The sequence below is a fragment of the Empidonax traillii genome, unplaced genomic scaffold (assembly GCF_003031625.1).
Source record: "Empidonax traillii isolate 1590-97213 ecotype Southwest subspecies unplaced genomic scaffold, ASM303162v1 scaffold84:size2688230, whole genome shotgun sequence".
Taxonomy (NCBI): Eukaryota; Metazoa; Chordata; class Aves; order Passeriformes; family Tyrannidae; genus Empidonax; species Empidonax traillii.
The window spans coordinates 1,250,217-1,268,070 of record NW_020955277.1 but is presented as its reverse complement, the minus strand read 5'-3'; the positions used below and the strand labels follow the sequence as shown (position 1 = coordinate 1,268,070).

At 41.1% G+C, this 17,854-nt stretch overlaps 1 protein-coding gene across 4 annotated transcripts in view; it reads right to left on the bottom strand.

Moving 5' to 3' along the window:
* Positions 1-17,533, bottom strand: part of KIAA1549 (KIAA1549 ortholog) — a 144,431-nt gene extending 126,898 nt beyond the window's left edge. For all 4 annotated transcript variants that reach the window (XM_027881154.1, XM_027881155.1, XM_027881157.1 and 1 more), the window contains exon 1: positions 17,301-17,533. In XM_027881154.1, the coding sequence (XP_027736955.1) occupies positions 17,301-17,412 (112 nt within the window). In that variant the 5' untranslated portion in view covers positions 17,413-17,533. The remainder of the gene's footprint in view (positions 1-17,300) is intronic.
* Between the last annotated feature and the right edge of the window lie 321 nt (positions 17,534-17,854).

The following is a 17,854-nucleotide window of genomic DNA, read 5'->3' as shown; positions in this document are numbered from 1 at the left end:
AAAAAAAAAAAAAANAAAAAAAAAGCCACCAAAATGAAACTTCCTACAAATATTTATTCAAAATATTAGTGAATAAAGCTCAGTACACTGTGTTAGTGTCTGCTCCATGGTATCCTTAAATAAATGGGTTTAATTAGCTTTTTAATCTAAAGCTAATATCTAATTGCAACAGGTGCCTTTGTGGAGTACACTTTCAAGGACTCAGCTCCCAGTGGACACATTACTCCCAATATCCAACAACATCCCTGCAATCCAGCAAGTCACTTCATGTCCTTTTCACACTGCCAGACAAAGCAACATCTCTGACACACTTAATACACCTGAAACAGGCATCACTCCCACGTTTGCCAAGCAGTGTCCTACATTTACCATGCACTGGTCTGATATAGTGTGTGATAGTTTATAATAGTTCATGACAGAACTGCAGTAATGCTGTATAAATGACAAATGACTGCACAGAACACTGCCCATAAAATGCTACCCAGGGATTAATCTAACAGAAACCACTGGAGCTGCAATAGTAGGTCTTTCCATAGTCATAAAAGAAGAGGTTATACTCTGAATATTAAACTGTTCATTCATAAAGCTGGTCTAAAACCACTTTAATAGAAGTGTAGATGCTGTTATAACCTAATATCTGACTGCTCCCCTCCCCACAGCTGAAGAAAGAATGGGAAAAAGTACTCAATGTTTTTCACTATCAATAGCTTTAGTAAATTAAGTGTTTGCAGTATCTTTCATTAAGCACAGTAACACTTGTTCCTCACAGCAAATATGACATTGGGTAATGCCAACATGCTAACAGACACCTGCACAGGATTCCTTCTTCCTTCTCACCACCATTTTGTTCTATCAACTTGGGTTACTGGGGAACAAAATCACTTAAAAAGGGATTTAAGCAAGGGGAATAAAAAAAAAAAAAGAAAAAGGAAAAAGAAAAGCCTTCCTTCGTTATTAGGGATCTAAAAGAGACTAAATCATGACTAAATATACTTATCATTTTTTATCCTACTGTAATGCTAAGATTCAAGCACGGTCCAGTTACTTTCTAGTATGTTAAGCCAATCAGCAAGATGTTTTAATTTCCTCTGCCCTTCCTCCCCCTTACCCAGTTCACTTCCAGGTTTACAAAACCAGAGTATTTCAGCAACGTTCCCTTCTCCCTTTCATCAAGAAGCATTTCATTTCTAAGACCCAACATACAACAGATATAACCATAAAGAGTAAGATCAAATTCCCTGGAAGACACTAGACCTTTGCACAGAATGCAGTTTCCAAAGGCTCTAAGTTGGATAAAATAGTGAAGATTATTTAATTTTAAGCATTTCTCAGGTAAATTATATTGCTTGGAGTGTTAATATCATAAAATGATGTATACATGAAGTGAAATAAACTTTTGCACTTAACCAAGCTGAAACCATACCCTCAAAACATTAAGCCTCTAAAAAGTAGCCCCTGGTTATCGAATACCAGTAGTATGCCAACATCTGTATTGTGGGTACCATAAGGTGATGGTGCTGACATAATGAATTTTCCTTATCTGAAAAACAGGCACCTGTATATCTGACTCAGGCTTGGTCTAGGAAAAAGAAAAACCTATATATTAAAAAACAAGCTGTTGATACTGTTTTTCTACCGAACACCTGGGACATCTCAGAGCACCCTTACTTTGATGCCAGCTCCACAGAACTCAGTGACTGATGAAAAGTCCTTCACCACATCAAGCCCGCACCACAGTTTCCTTACAGAAGACTAGTAAACCTGCATTCAAGTCCTCACACCTTCCTCAGATGCATATCACTATTCCTGTAACACAGAAATGGGAACACGCAGGGCATTAAAAAAAACACTCAATGCAGTACCGCTTTACAGCAAAGACTCATTTTGGTGTTTCCTTTACTGTAGAAAAGGTTCAAGTAAAGTCCACCTCAAACATCCATCTAAAACGCAAAAAATCTAATGAAACCTGGCATTTCCAGCCCTTGCAGTTTCCTTTAAAATGTCAGCACATTCAGATTTCTATGGTGCTCTTGAGCCTCCCGGCTTGTTTTTTCTTCTTTTTTTCTCTGCAAGGGATTAAGTAACTGAGAACCTGTCAGTTCCCAAACTGGTTTACATAAACCAGCTCTAATTAGACCCTAAGTCTGCTACAGTCAGCATCATGAGAGATCTCCACATTTCCCTGAGTATCTCAAAGACCACTATGCTGCCAGATAAGATGGACAGAAAAACACCTATTACTCATCTTCAAACAGTTACTGAAAAGAACCCATGAAAATTATGAGTGTGAAAGAAGTGAAATATGACTACGATTCTATGTTGAAATACAAACCTCTGGACAATTTTCTTAGTGGCAGTGCAAAATTTTATTATCAAAGCTAACCATGCAAAACAACAAAAGGTCTAAAGCTTTTACACCATTATGGAGGGACATATCAGGAGGTCTGTTTTTCAATAAGAGCTTATTCTGGCAAAAAAGTCCTCTTCCATTTTAAGTACCACTTAGAACTGCAACAATGATGTTTTGAAATTCAGTCCCAGAGATGGTTTACGATTTTTAGTGCTTTACATGCATGTGATACTTAAATCATAATTAAAGAAACCCCAAAGGTGACACTTCCAGTTCAATACAAGAGTTTGTCTAAAGTGACCTACAATATGCACTGTCTCAATAAGTCACTTTTGTTAGTTTCTCTCTGATGAGGTTTCCCCTCCCCAAGACACTGTTCCATCATTAAGCCAACACGCAAATTAAACAAAATACTGAGTTCAGTATCATTTGGCTTTAAAAAGACCACAAAGACAAAAATAAAAGTCATTTACATTGCAATAATCAACATGCTGGCTTATCTGTTTCTCCACAGTATTTCAGTACTCTTTTCTGCTTCCAGCCCTCCACAACATCACAACCTTCAGGAAGACTCCTGCATTTTCTACTGTAAAATGCATTAGTTTCCCTCAGAATGGGCTGAGAACCAATTTGCCACCATGCAAAACATTCCTGCTGCCCCTCCTGCTCTGGAAGGCAGCACCACTGGCCCCACACCATTAATCCAACTCTTCTGCTCACATGAAAGCAGCAGCAGCCAGCAAGTTAGTGCTCATAAAACTCTGCAAAAGTCTGCCGGAATTGATGAGTGTGTTCACTACAAAATATTTTGTCTCCAGTACCGACAGTGTTTTCAAATCCTGTCTCTCACATGCTAATATTGAATCAGACAAGAAAATAAACATTTCCACTACCTACTTAATGCTGAAGCTCACTAATTGGAATCTTGCTCTCTCTTGGATGATGCAGAAAACATCTAAAGCAGCAGTAGGTAGACAGTGTGATATATCATAGGTACTCTATAACCTGATTTCAGTCAGGAGCTAGACATTTACACTTGGGTCACCCAAATGTGCACTCCCAACACCTTCTTGCTTTTCACATGGTCCTGGACAGCCTAGCTTGCTGAATCAAACCTCTACAGATGTATTTGGGCATTCACCTCAGAACACCCAGGCATGCGTCTGCTGCCCTGCAGACAAGCGTGGCTCGTCAGACCGGAACAAATTTATAATCTGGGCCTGATTTGCACACAGGAATACAGGTGTAACTACAAAGTGGTTTTCCATTTGATAAATGAGCGCACAGAAATAGAAGAGAGCCAAAAATGCAACAGTGATGCTGGTTCAGCCAGTACCTCAGCCAGTCCTTCAGGACCACAGAGCAGGAGCTGCTGCTCAGGGAAGCAGATGGAGGAGAGCCGAGCATGTTGGCAAAGCTCTGGGCCCATGAGGCTGCACAGGGAGAGCGTATGCAGAAACAGTGTGAAGAGAGGAACTGTTCACATGGGGACTGAACAGTAAATAATTCTGATGCTAGAGCAAGTGTTGAAGCCAGTCCTGAAACAGAAGGTATCAACTGTAAAAAAAGATCTACTAAAATCCATTAGCAAGAACACTGGTTCTCTAGACCTGACAGTTAGAAATGTGAAAATTCTTTATCTAGACAAATTATAGAGCTTAAACTTCCTATTCAAAGTATAGTATGACTGAGGACCAAGGAGACATTTTAATCCAGTCATTTTAATCCAGTCATTCATATAAATGTTTCCTTAAAGAAAAATATTTTACTGTGTACTCCAAGTTGAATTACTTAAAAATACAAAGTTCCACTTTCAGTGGATAAAACTTCCAGAAAGAGCAAAAAATCATGAAAATTACTAGTAAGAAATGGAGTTCAAATGAGAAAGGAGTTGCTGTTAAAACAAAGGTTTCTCAATCGTAGAGGCTATTTAAGATCAAGCAAGTTCTAATCCAGTTGCTCCTTAACAAATTAATTTCAGAGTAAATCAGAGCTGTGGTGCCATTCTGTCAGTGGCAGCTGTGTTTTGAAAGGTTCTTGCCGCTCCTTTATGTCCCCTGATACTCACTGCTGTGCTCCAGAGGTGCCAATACAATTGTTTGCATGACTGTGCTCTAAGTCAGGGTTTCAAGAATTATCCCCTTTAAAGGGGAAAATAATACCAAAACAGTAAAAATATCCAATAAAGTACTTTTTAAAATAATACAGCCTATACAACAACCATCCAAAAAACTGATGTGACAAGTTAAGACAGAACTAACAGAAACATCTTAAATTGAATATTCGCCTCCATGGAATAACATAGTCACAGCTTCATAAGAGGGAAAATCATTCACGTCTGGTAAGAGACTGCACTCCTGCTTTCTTCCTCCTCCCCTTTTTTCCAAGTCTTCCCTTCCCCAACAAGAAAAAACCCCACCCATGCCTAACAAGTTCTACTGTACTCTTTAAGAGCTTGGAAGAAGTACTGAGTGCAAAACCAACACACACTGGAATCAGGTAATTTTTTTTCCGATTTTCAGTAGGAGGTAAGATGGAACTCCTTGCAACTCTCATTCCAAGACAGAAACATAGCAAATAGGGTAGAAAGTATGTGGAAAAATAAGAGAAGCACTGAAGAAAGTACAGAAGGTAATGTCGATACATTTGCTCAAAAAAAAAAAAAAATTCCCACATGAGGATTTTCTTCCAAAAAGGGGGGGGAAAAAAGAAGAAAAGGAATTGAAGTTTACTACATTGGTTAAAAGAAATCATGTTACCACATTTGTGAAGCAAAATCTCTTGGTCCTGTGTTTCTGCTTGAATAGGTACATATTATGACAATTCAACATTCCAGACAAACAACATTAAACATTGATATGAAACAAGGCTGAGCTCAAAAAGACTAGTTTTGACTCTATTATTGTTATGTCTTCTGATTAAATATACATAACACCTGCTGCAATGTGTAAAAATGGGGGAAATCTGGAGGGTTTACTTGTTTAAAATAGAAACTGATTGCTTCATGAACAGCCCACTTATCAAAGCATGATTTTTATTTAGAAATGTGCGATTTTCCACAGAGAAAACACAATGAGAAAACACCAACAGAGAACACTATGAGGAAGCCTGCAAGATTTTTTGGATGGCAAACAGACTATTGATATGACTATCAGAGACTACATCATCCCAAGTCATGCTACTCTAATTCAATTACACAGTCACTGAACAATTTCTGCATGAACACAAGCGTTTAATTAAAAACAAAATTACACTTAGCATGTCCTTTTCAACTGCTCAATACAAAAACTATCCCACACATTGAGAAAAAAACATACCTGTTCCCCCTAAAGACTATGAACAAGAATTTGAGACATGAACAACATTTATTGTTAATAACATGCCACACTGGCTTTGATATTCTTTCAAGAAAGCAAATCAGAAAAAAAAAAAAAATGTTCTTTTAAAATACTGAGATTTCAAACAAAACTTCTACTTCAATATTTCCCACCTAGCTTGAAATAACATAACTCCAACTTAAAGGGTCTACATTATTTAGACTGGAAGAGACAGGATGAAATTCCTGCTTCGACTTAACAGTTTTACCTTCACCACATTTGAGATATCAGGGAATCCAGTCCCCAAAGTTACAAAGGATACAATAATGTTATTTTTATTACAGTGTAGCAACAATTCATAAAGTATCCTGAAGCTTATGACCTGATGAAGTTTCCAGGCAAGATGAACCATACAGAAGTTAGCACAGTAAAATCACTGCAGGTTTTAGAGATAACCAGTCCCATGAGAGCTTTAGTCATTTGGGTTCCCCACCTTAGAAACTTCAAATTGCTCCCTATTCTTTCATGCTGACAGACTATGTTCACTCTCCTTCACATTGCAGTAAAATAAACATTTAAGGAAGGTACCGTAGAATTACCAGAGTAAACTGGAATCAGATTAATGGATGATGCAGCTCCTCAGGTGGGCACAACAGAAACTTGAGGCAGCAGTCCCAATTAAACTTGGGGAGAGTTTATACAGCCAAACTAGCACAGATAATCTCCAGCCTTTATGCATTGTTCAATCATGAAAATAAACCATCTAATTTAATATTTTCCCTTATCTCCCAAGGGAGAGGGACAACCCAAAACAAACAACAAACCAAAACACACGCATGTCGCTGCATTATGAGGACAGACCAGTAAAACATGTCTGAGTGTGTATATATATATATATATATATATATATATATATATATGAGTGTTCCACAAACACCTGCTGTTTTGGGTTGTTGTTTTCACTGTCTATGACAAACTATATTTAACATGCACCTGTGCTTTTCACCTGTCCTCCTCCAAAAAACTCTATCCATCAGAACTGACCTTAAACACACAGAGGAAACCAAATAGCTGTTACTTTAATTCATTACTTTCATTCTACTGGTAATCTCCTCGGTTTTTTTTTTTTTTTCAAACTCTCTCAAAACTGAAAGCATGAAATCTCAAAATACGTTTTCAAAAAACCCAAGTCCATTAATTCATTAGAAATGTAATTTCTGATTAAGAGAAATGGAAGCAGGAGCTAGAAGGATTCAATCAACTGACAATGCTTGTCTTCATAAAGCATATTAACTCTCACACCTCCATTTGGAAGATGTAAAACACATTTCTGCTTTTGAAAATATCTAGAAAGCTATTTAACATTTTATCTACAAGAACAAGTTTTAGATGTGACCTCCAAAGTTGACACTATTTAGGAATGAAGGAAAGTACTGCAGAAGATTTCTGAAGTATCTTACCTAAATGACAGATATTCATACTGAATATATGACACAACACAAGGCACTCTATTCTTCAGGGGATGTGTTTTATTTTAAAATATAAAATACAACCATTATACACTGTCAATGAAACTTCACACTTCAATAGCACGTCTCAGTGATGGTTTTGGCTCATTCAAAAATACATAACACCCTAATTGGAGTGTTATTTTAGAAAAAATCTGAAAGAACCTCTTTAAGGTTTCTAGAACCACATCCACCTGACTTCTGTGATTACACACAATAAACAGCACCAGTAAATACTAAATCATCGTTAAGAATACGTCAGTAAAGTGACTATATTCAGTTTTGTTTCTAATATTCCCAGGATTGTAAGGAGATTATACTTTCAAGTGACACCGTCTGCTTGGAATCCAGTCAATTTGGAAAGAAAGAAAATGGATTTACATTCATTTCACATTCCTCAGCTTTCCTAATCCTGCTGACAAATTTTACCATTTTAAGAACATGGCTGCAGTAGAAGCAGCAAAGCAACTACTCACAAAAGCAAACAAAGTAAACATACTAATACAATTTATTTTCTTGAAACTTCCTTGCTTTTACTAACACTGCATAAAATATTCGAAAAAATTTGATTACCATCCTGATAAGCAGTTATGTCATTTTTTTTAAACAAATTACTATAAAAAGCACATGCACTCTGGAAAGACAAAGGAAAGTCTCTTTTTTTCTTTTTCTTTTTTTTTTTTTCTTTTCTTTTTTTTTTTTGTTCTTTCAGAGTGGAACAAATTACATCTTCTAAAAATTGAATGTCAGTGGCTGGAAGCCCAAATCTGTTTCATCTTTCTGCATAAGGACAGGAAGTAAGGTCAATGACAGATTCTAATGGAAAACATCTTCAAACCAAACTTCTGTTCTTGATCACGATTTTGTTCTGTGACATGCAATTTCTATTCCAATACATCACCCAAGTTATTCCCAATTCAGCAGCAGCTTCAGTTTTAAATACAGACATTCACTGGAGAAGTTACCTAACCAGAATCCAGTGTAGCTGATAAACAACCGTCTGTCTCCCATTCAAAAAGTAACCTGATACTAGCCCAGAGGAGTCTGCTACATAAATGCTTGGAGCTTTGTCTCCAAATAATGCAGAACTATATCACTGTGGCTTTGTGGTTGAGCATTACTCACTGCAATCTGCATACATGTGGTGGAATTTACTTGCAATAGAACTGCAGACCACGGGAGAAGGTGAGACAGGCTCAACATCTAATCAAGTTCACACCCAACTAGAAGAATAAACTTCCCTGCACCACCCTGCAGCATCTTTACTTAGAGACTGTCCACAAACTAGTTTAATACATTGTTGGCTGTGATGCAAACAAAAGGAAATCCTTCGTTTTTAAGACATTAGTTTAATTTTCTTATTCAGTATGAAAACACTAAGTAATTCAGACCAACAGAGTGTGGATTAAGAAAAAAATAGGCTGGAAACAAAATATGTAAATTGTATCAATACTACTTAAGAAAAAGCAACTTTACCTGTATTGTCTACCAGTGTCTAGGTGACCATTTATATTCAGCTGCATTTAGAGTTCTCAAATACATCTTACCACGCACCTGTATTTTACTGAAACTGAGACCAGCTACTCATTTAGAAAATGCCCTTCTGCATAGTTCTAAGTCAAGCTCTAAAGTGAAGATGCTCAAGTCAAATATTTAGAGAAGCCACAAAAACCCTCCAATTTAGCAGTATCAAGCAGCCCTCCTCTTACCACAACACTTCCCACCTCAGCCTTCCACTATCAATACCCTAATCCATATTCTCAATTTCAGCCACTCCTACAGCAGCCTCAGCCCCTACAGTTATCTTTGCCATTCCTTATTTCAGCATTCTCCTGATCAAAACTCCTATCCTCTCCCTCTCTTTCACTCTGCCATGCCAACCAATTTCAGAAAAAGGGCACAAAGACAGCTCCACACTGCCTTAACTGTCCAGTAAACCTTTGTCAGGACACACTCACTGCAGAGCTGAGAAGTGCACACAACCTGAGCAGAGGCCAGCGAGCACACAGCTCTGCCCAGGACACCCGAGCTGCTCCAGTCAGGAAGCTCTGTCACTTCCCAATAACCAGCCGAAACACCCATTGTCTCCCAGCTACCTAAGAACCAAAGTTTTGCATTCTCCCTTTGACACAGACCCTGGGCCGGCAGCACACCCAACACAGGCAGCCAAGATTTCATCTAATGCTGCTTATTTTGCCCAGTCTCCCAATAATCTTGCATCACTTAGGACCTCTTGCTTCCACCATTGCTCCCTTCACTAAGGACCAGGGCAAACCCTACATTCTCTGCGACGGTGAAGTTCCCAGCTTGCTCAACTACACTTTTCACATAAATAGCAATGAAGTGTTTTGAGCACAATACTGCCTCTCTTTCCATCCCACCTGTGAGATATACAAATGGCTAGTAATAATTCAGTCGATGAATAAAGACACACAGACTCACATCCACACCACTTAGCTGTACCTGTCCTCTCAGTGATAACCTATGGAGTATTATGAAATGCTTCACAACCTGAACTTGCATGGAGAAATAACTTACAAAATTAGTGTGATAAAGTCACTACAGCAAAGATTACAAAATGTTCTTTGAAACCGTACAAAACTGTTAAGCCTAAAAATCAACATAAATCACAGATTGTTTCTTCACTTGATCAGCACACCAAAGTTCTCAGAAACAAAAAAACCTAATGTTGCAGTCTGTACATAAAACTACATTATTTATATGTTATATGTAGTATCTCACAAAAACAGAACTGCAAAATATTTCAGGAGGTCCTCTACTTCATCCTTTTACAAATGACTGTTGCAATCCACTTCTGTTAGATCATTCTATAAGCTCATTTTCCAGTTTCAGTGACACATTACCTTACTGCCCCAATCCATGCATTTCTGGGTTTCATTATCCCACTGTTAAAAAGATCAGCAGTTAGAAACCTGCCTTGTTCACTGCAATTTAAGTCTTCTTTCCTTCCTCAACACAAACAACTGTTCATTACACTTCTCTTTATATTTATGTTTTATATTTTTGAATGAAGTCCTGTCCACCTGGATTTTTTTCTAGATTAGGCAGTTCCAATGACTCTGTGATCTGAACAGACTCTAGTGGCCCGTCTCTTCCTTGAAGGACAAAGCCCCGTCTAGACAGAGCATTCCAGCTGGAGCTCTTCTGTCACAAAAGAGAACTAACAAGTTATCACACAGGATACGTCAGATTAAAACTCATGTGTTCACAAGGGCCAGCACCGCTGTGATTCTGTTGAATCATGTTCTGTCTGCAACCGATGATAAACAACAGGTCTCTTAATACAACGCTGTTTCATTGCCTAGTCCCCATCCTACAGCCATGCAGGCTTTCAATCCCTTTAGTATGATACTATTATGCATGTTCCTTACCGAAAAGCATGGATTTCAGACCCTTCATTTACTGTTGCCACTATTCCTCCCTCCTCTTCCCCTTACTTGCTGGTGAATTTTAGCCTCTTACGTATCTCACACCACAAGACCTGATGTACTGTCTTGACCAGATGGCTGAAGCCAATTCAAAATTCTACACAGGATATTAATTCATAGAAGAGAAATCTCTCTAAATCAGAGGGGAGAATGGAAGAGAACTGAAAGGATTAGAAAGCAGTTTATGTATGAAGAACAGACAGGCTGGGGATGTAGGCTGAATCTGCTAAAACTGAAAGTGAGCAAACATCAATAATCATGAGCTCTTTTTAAGACTATTTTATTTAAAAAAAAAAATCAATAAAATCCTAGTACAGTTTGATACAGCACAGTACATCTTCCCATCTACAAGTCTAGTTAGCTCACTAAAAAAGTCTTAATATGGTAAATGCATACTGTTACACTTTCCATTTGCTTACAAATAGGTTATTTTTTACACTTATTTTCTGTGGATTCAAGTTCTGCAGACTGGTTTATCACCCACTGGATCTTTACTGTTCTAAAGACAAAAGTCTGGCTTTTGATGAACTTTCCTTTTCGCTGTTACTGCATCTGTACATTTCATAGTATTTTGAAAAGCCAACAAGGAACTGCATTTGAAAAAATCACATTTTACAAACGGTGAAAAGAAGAAACGTCAAATGCCAAGAGCCTACTCTAAAACATTAATTAGTATTTAGAATTAGACACAACATCTATTCAAGAACTGCTCCTCTTGACTTCTTTGGCAGCTGCAAGCACTCAGCATTTCTGCAACACAGATCCCAGAGGTCTCACATCCAGTAAATGAGGAACACACACAGCTAGTGACCACCTATGGGATGCTTGGTTTAAGCAACTTGAGCATCACTGAAAATGTGCAACAGCAACACAATTCAATCGTCTAGGACAACATTTAATTACATTAACAGTGAAACCCTTATGCAAACTTTCCTGTCCCTCACTTCATTCACGTCACACCTTCAAACATCTGCTACAAAAAAAGGAGTAAGAGTCCCGTGGATAACTTTTTCATTTGTTATCCAACACCCATTTCTCCCCAGATCACGATCAGTTCTGTACACTGAATGCAATGATGATCTAGTCTGTGTGCAGGTATTTGTATGTGAAGTTATGTGCAGGTGCCTGTGTAGCTATAAACATTACCTGTATGGATATAGGCTTTGTGACCTCGTGAGCATGTTCTACTGTAACTTACAGGCACAGAAGTTCAAATTGTACAGGGTAACAGATTATTTTAACATCAGTATTTCCAACTTGCTGATTTTTGCCTTTGCAGTCTTCATATGCCACCACAACTTCTGTGGAGGAATTTTACCAGTTTTTAAAACAAACTTGGAAAAACCCTTCTGTCACAAAGATGAAGCATACACATTCGTGATATGTTCAAGGACTAGCAGCAGATTATCATGCTCCTGGCTGAGAGGAGAAAAGGGCCAACACTCTAAAGCCCTGGGTTCTGTGCCAGATGCTGGAGAAAGTGTCCCAGAGCAGTGGGTACAACACACTTTCCTATTCCTAAATTCCAAGCTTGATGCTTTCAGCATATCTCCACCAGTCTTGTCCCAGTCCCTTATCTTCCCCACTTCTGATTCATCCTTTTGACACTATTTTTTGAGGTTTATTTTCCTTTTTTAAAGTGAGTCCATCTGTGTTTCCCAGCGTGCTTATCCTACTACCAGACTGCACTGCTTACTTCATCTAGGATTAATTCCTGCATTACAGTTTCCCTTATCCACAGACCTATTTTCCACTCCTGACTTAATGTCTTGCCTCCTAGTCTTCGTGCCCTGCCAGTTCCAGTTTCTTTTATCTCATAAACCCTCTTGCAATTTGTGTCTCTACTCCTACAACTTCCAGGTTTCTGAACACATCTCATCAATGAGCAGAACATTGACTGGAAAGATCCACAGGCCATTCTCTTCACCTTAGACTCTCAACCCAAACTAAACCCAAGTCCCCTGTTGGCTCCTTCTAAAGCCTTCTCTCTCTGTTTTTCCTCTTAGGCCTAATGCAATCAAATACCACCACACCAGAAGGCAGATGCCCAAGTTCCCCTAAAGAAAGTAAAGCACTGCAGTACATAGCAGAGACATGTCCTTAAACACAGGCAGGCAGGTACCAGTACTCAGTCCTAAAGCTCAGTCCAATCCCACTTCTGGAGCAGTTTGGATAGACTTTCACAGCCAAGTCCAATCTTTTACATAACATTTTAGGCTATGGGAAGCCTGCTGAGTACATCTGCCCAGGTGGCACTCCCTGGTCAGTACTAATAAGTAGGTGAGGTCCCATGAGAACAGGATGCAGTCAAGTTTTAGCAGACAAAAAAAGGTATCATCTCCACCACAGCCACGTCTGCCCAAATTCAGCTGTTACAAGGTTTTGAAAAAAAATTACTTTCAAAGCAGCAGTGAATAAAACATCCCCTTCAGAGCAGACACAATCAGCCAAAGTTTAACCGTATGCTCCAAAGCATAAGGGTTCTTTTTCAGAAAAGAAGCTGGCAGAACTCAAAGCAGAAACAATTGTTTTCCTCTTGCCTCAATATCAGAAGTAGTTGAACTCTTTCAACTGACATTTTGCAAAGAAAAAAAAGCTTCAGCCCACAGCAAAATGCACACTTTATAAAATTTCAATTGAAATATTTAGGTTGGTTCTCAATGCTACCACAAAGCAGAAATACTTCTTAGACACATAAGATCTTAAAACTCTAGTAAGAGCTAGCACAATTGGGCCAGTTTACCATTTTTCAGTGTTTTTTCTGAGCATTTTATATACAATTAATTATACCGATAAATCAGGAATAAGAGGACTGATACTCAGTTTTATCTGCCCCTCCCATCTCTCATCACTAATGCATTGCTCTTATGAAAAGTTTTCCCTTAGTCTTCCAAAACAGCTGTCTCCAGTAACATCAACAGCTGAAAATACAGTACATATAGGGAGTGTCTATCAAATTTGTTACTGAGCTCGTGTGTTCAGCAATCACTAAAACAGGCATAGAAATATATGAATTTTCAAGGGATTAAAAAAGGCATCATATCATGTAACTCCAGAGTGAAAAAAACTGTCCATACATACCATGCTGAAAAGGACTCCACGAAAATATTATTCTTACACATGAGCCAAAATAGAAATTAAGTCTGCACTGTTTATTTAATGCTACCATTCGACTTAAATTTTGTCTTGTAATCCCATAGTTAAGGACAACCATTTCCTTACAGCTTTTTACTTATACATAGGTTCTCAGGACACAGTGTATTTAATAACTCTTATGCAATTAGTGCTAATAGTGCTGTACGCCACAATGGGCCAGGCTGGAGACACACTGGTAGTTAAGGGCATCATCCACAGTAACTTACGCAACTGGTGTTATTCATACTCTGTGCCACAATGGGCAAGGTTGGAGACTCGCTGGTAGTTTAGGACATCAGCCACAAACAGATTTACTTTCAAATGAAGGAAAGCCATGTCTCCCACAGCTGAAGTGAAACTGTATTATTAAGAAGTCTATTCTGCTTCATTTCTCTCCCAAGCGACTCCCACACACACACACATTCTGAACTGACAAGTAAGAACTGGGATGTCAGAACCTGTCATTTACCACAATCATCAGCTTCCCAAGATTTCTTGGAATAGATTTGTGCTGCAGCAAGAACCACTGCTCTTTAATGTGCCCAGTTCCTGAAATCTATTACCCAAGGTAGGTCAAAGCTGTTAAAGCCTACTTTGCTAAAGGCATGCTGTATTTCATGTCCCAGCCCTGCCTGAGAAGGCTAAGACCCTGCTTCACAGAAAACAAATGTCACTCACAAAACAGATAGAACTGAACAAAAAGCTGCACTGTCCACTAGCTTGTTTAGCCTTCTAACTTCTTGAAAGAACATGCAAACAAAAAACACATTTCCTCTGGCAAGACAAGTGTAGCTTGTAGACACGAGGCTGACATAAATAAAGCAAGAACAGCATAGAAAGCAGTCTTACAGAGAATCCTCCAACCATATGGGTCTTCTGTGAAAATGAACTGGAAGCAAGCTTGACAAGCTGAACAGGCCACAAGAGACGTGATGCCAACTCAAGTGTCTGCAGCAGACTCATGCAATTAACTTGAATAAACAATATCCTGCAACTGTCCCATAAGGCAGCTACATCTGGTTCTTTGCCTGACCTCCACAACTTGTCTTTGGTCCTTGAGTCTCTGAGGAGACTCACTGCAGTCTTTTCAGAGTCCAACATACAGCTCTCCTCCTCTCACGAAAACAGTGCAGTGAGACAAGATAAACCCTCTTGATTGTCAGTGCGGGAGTTGCACAGATTGTGCAATGGAACAAAAGCAAAAACACAGCCTGGGCTGAGCAGCAAGACATGCACAGAGCCTGGACAAAATCCCTGCTTCACAGAGGTGCTCAAACACAGACCTACCTTTAGCACTCCGGCAGTACCACCACATATTAAGAGTTCAGCATCTGCTTAGCTGTGGAAGCTGAAACCCTGATTCAGTGACATGTGACTTCAGTGGGAGCTGGATCAAGCATTCCAAAACCTGAGTTGATTAACTATTAGATTTTCTTAAGTGCTGACGTTGACTTTGCTATTTCAACTGTGAGCAAGTGGTCATTCCGCTCTTACTGTATGCCTCCTCTGCATAACTCAGAGCTGTAGGAGAGCTGTTCCTAGACTGGCCAAGACCAAATGGCACTGAAAAGCACATGAACTGCACCCTAGGGAGATACACAAGAGTTGGAAATCTGTTGATCAGGTAAGTGAATGCTGTCCAAGCCTACTGAATATGGTCAGTATACAGGTCTTCTGTTTCACACCACCCATTACACCATCAAAACATTTCAAGGCTAAAGAAAAGATTAAAGACTGTGTCTGAATTTTCTAAACGTAAGGGGCCTCTGACAGAGAAATCAGGCTCCTGCCACACTTTTTAATAAAGCATTTCACCTTAACCAAAAGGAACAAGACATCCTTGTTCTCTGTAACCTGCAGACTTTAAATCTCTGCACTCAGTGGACCATTTCTGAGATGCCTATGAAAAAGATCCTCTGGAAGAGCAAGTTTGCTCTTAGTATCCTCAACTTCACTGTACATGATTCACATGCCCTGTGGGAAGAAAAAACTTAGAGGGTTCTCAAATCAAAACAGCTTGAAGGCTCCTGCCCAGGAACAAGCAGGAAAGCGTCGCTTTGGGCAAGATCTGTTGTTTCTGAGTGCTCTCTTCCAGTAGCCCTAACACTGGCTGAGTTACATAACATTTCTACTGCTGTTTTTAAGTTATACAAGAATGCACAATAATCACAGAAATGTTTACAGAAATTCACAGCCATGTTTAATTAAGAGCTATGATGTATTAGGGAAACAATTAAACAAAAGCCTTCACTGACTTACTATGAAAATACAGAAGAAATCCAGCCATTCTATTAAAGAGGGAAAAAACCCCAAGCAAATCTCCAACTTACGAAACTACTGCTTTGCCTCCTATTTGTATGCAAAGCCTGTTCTATTTAAGAAAAAGAACCGCTGAAGTTTACTAGAAATTATCAATTTTCACGTAGGCTGTAATAGAACATCTCTTGTTGGCTACGAGGGGAGCCGGAGGAGAGCGCAACTTCTCTGAAAACCCAGCTAGTCACCACCAGAACTGAACTACTTTCAGAAGTGAAATGAAGGATTATTAAAGAGATAAGCACGTTTTGTAACACCAAGGGTTCTTAAGCACCCAACAATAATCACCACAATTCTCTTCAAGTAAGAGTCAACACTAGTTGGTCCACTTCGTGAAACAGGTTAATGCAGGTTCTTATCACTTCTTACCCACTTACCAACAACTTACTGATGTTGATAAAAATGTATTACTTTATACCTGCTATCTAACAAAAAGAAAACCTATATTGACAGCAAAACTGTACCTTTCCAAGAAATGGTAGTAGTTTCAAATTTGGAAAAAGAAAAAAAAAAAAAGAATTAAAGACGAACTGAGAAGTGCTATGGGAGCAGAACCAAGTGAGACATTTTTGTGATTAAACTGTCTGCTTAACTACAGACTAATTTTGATATCTAGAGCCACTGGAGAAAAGAAGAGAGAAAAAAAGGGGGTCACTGATTCATGGCTTTTTCGAAATACCTACAGAATACACCACCCCCTGGAGCCCAAACCATTTTCTCCACACACAAGTCATGCCACAGCGGTGCTTGGAAAGTCGCATTGTTCGTTTCGAGAGGCTCCGGTGCATCCTCACTTGAAAGGCGAAGGAGAGCCAGGCTGCCCTGTACCCCGCAGGTGCTCCCACCGCCTAACACGGGTCACCCCAAACGCCCCGGGCGCTGCGGCCACAACTCGGGGCGCTCGCCTGTAGCACAGGTCACCCCATATGCCCGAAACGCCGGGTCCCCCCTGCCCATACCGCTTCTCCTCTTCACTCCCGCGGGTCGGGTCCCATCCCCCGAGCCCGGGGGGCTGCCCGCGGCCCCGTGCCGGAGCCTTCGCCGTCCGGTTGCGAACAATGCGCGCCTTTTCTGGCGGAGCCCCCCGCGCTGAGCCCAGCCCGGCCGGCCCCCGCCCGCCGGCACCGCCGCATTGTTACTGGCGCTGCCGCCCCCCGCACGGCCCCGCTCCCAGCGCGGCCCCGGCCCCGCACACCTGCCCCCCGGGCCCCCTTTGTTCCCTTACCTGCGGCGGGCGAGCCCCGCAGCGCCGGCACGGCGAGCAGCAGCGGCAGCAACGCGGGCAGCGCCGGCCGCCACCGCGCCGCGGCCACCACGGAGCGTGTCATCCCCTCCATGGCACGGCACGGCCCGGCCCGGCGTCAAGTCATCGCGGCGGCCCCCGCGTCCCCCCCGCGGGGGGCTGAAAGGGCTGGGCGGGCTCGGCGGCTCCTCCCGGGCGCATCCACCGCCGGCGGGGCTGGGACGCCCGGGGACGGGAGGCCGCCGCAGCACCCACCCTTCCCCACGCCCACCCCGTAGGGAGTGTTCACGGGGGCAGCGCCGCGGCGCCTCCCAGGAGCGGCGGGCGGGGGGAGCGGCGCGGCTCGGGCTCGGCAGGCGGAGGGGCAGCCCCCGCTGCGGGACAGGGGGCTCCGCGCCCGGGCGGCTACGGCCCTTCACGTGCGAGGAGCCGGCGGCGGTCAGTACCAGCAGCAGCCCAGACCCACCGCCCGCTCCCCGCCCGCCGGCGACGCGCTGCCCCGGCGGAGCCCGGCCGCGGCGGCGCGCACAGCCGGG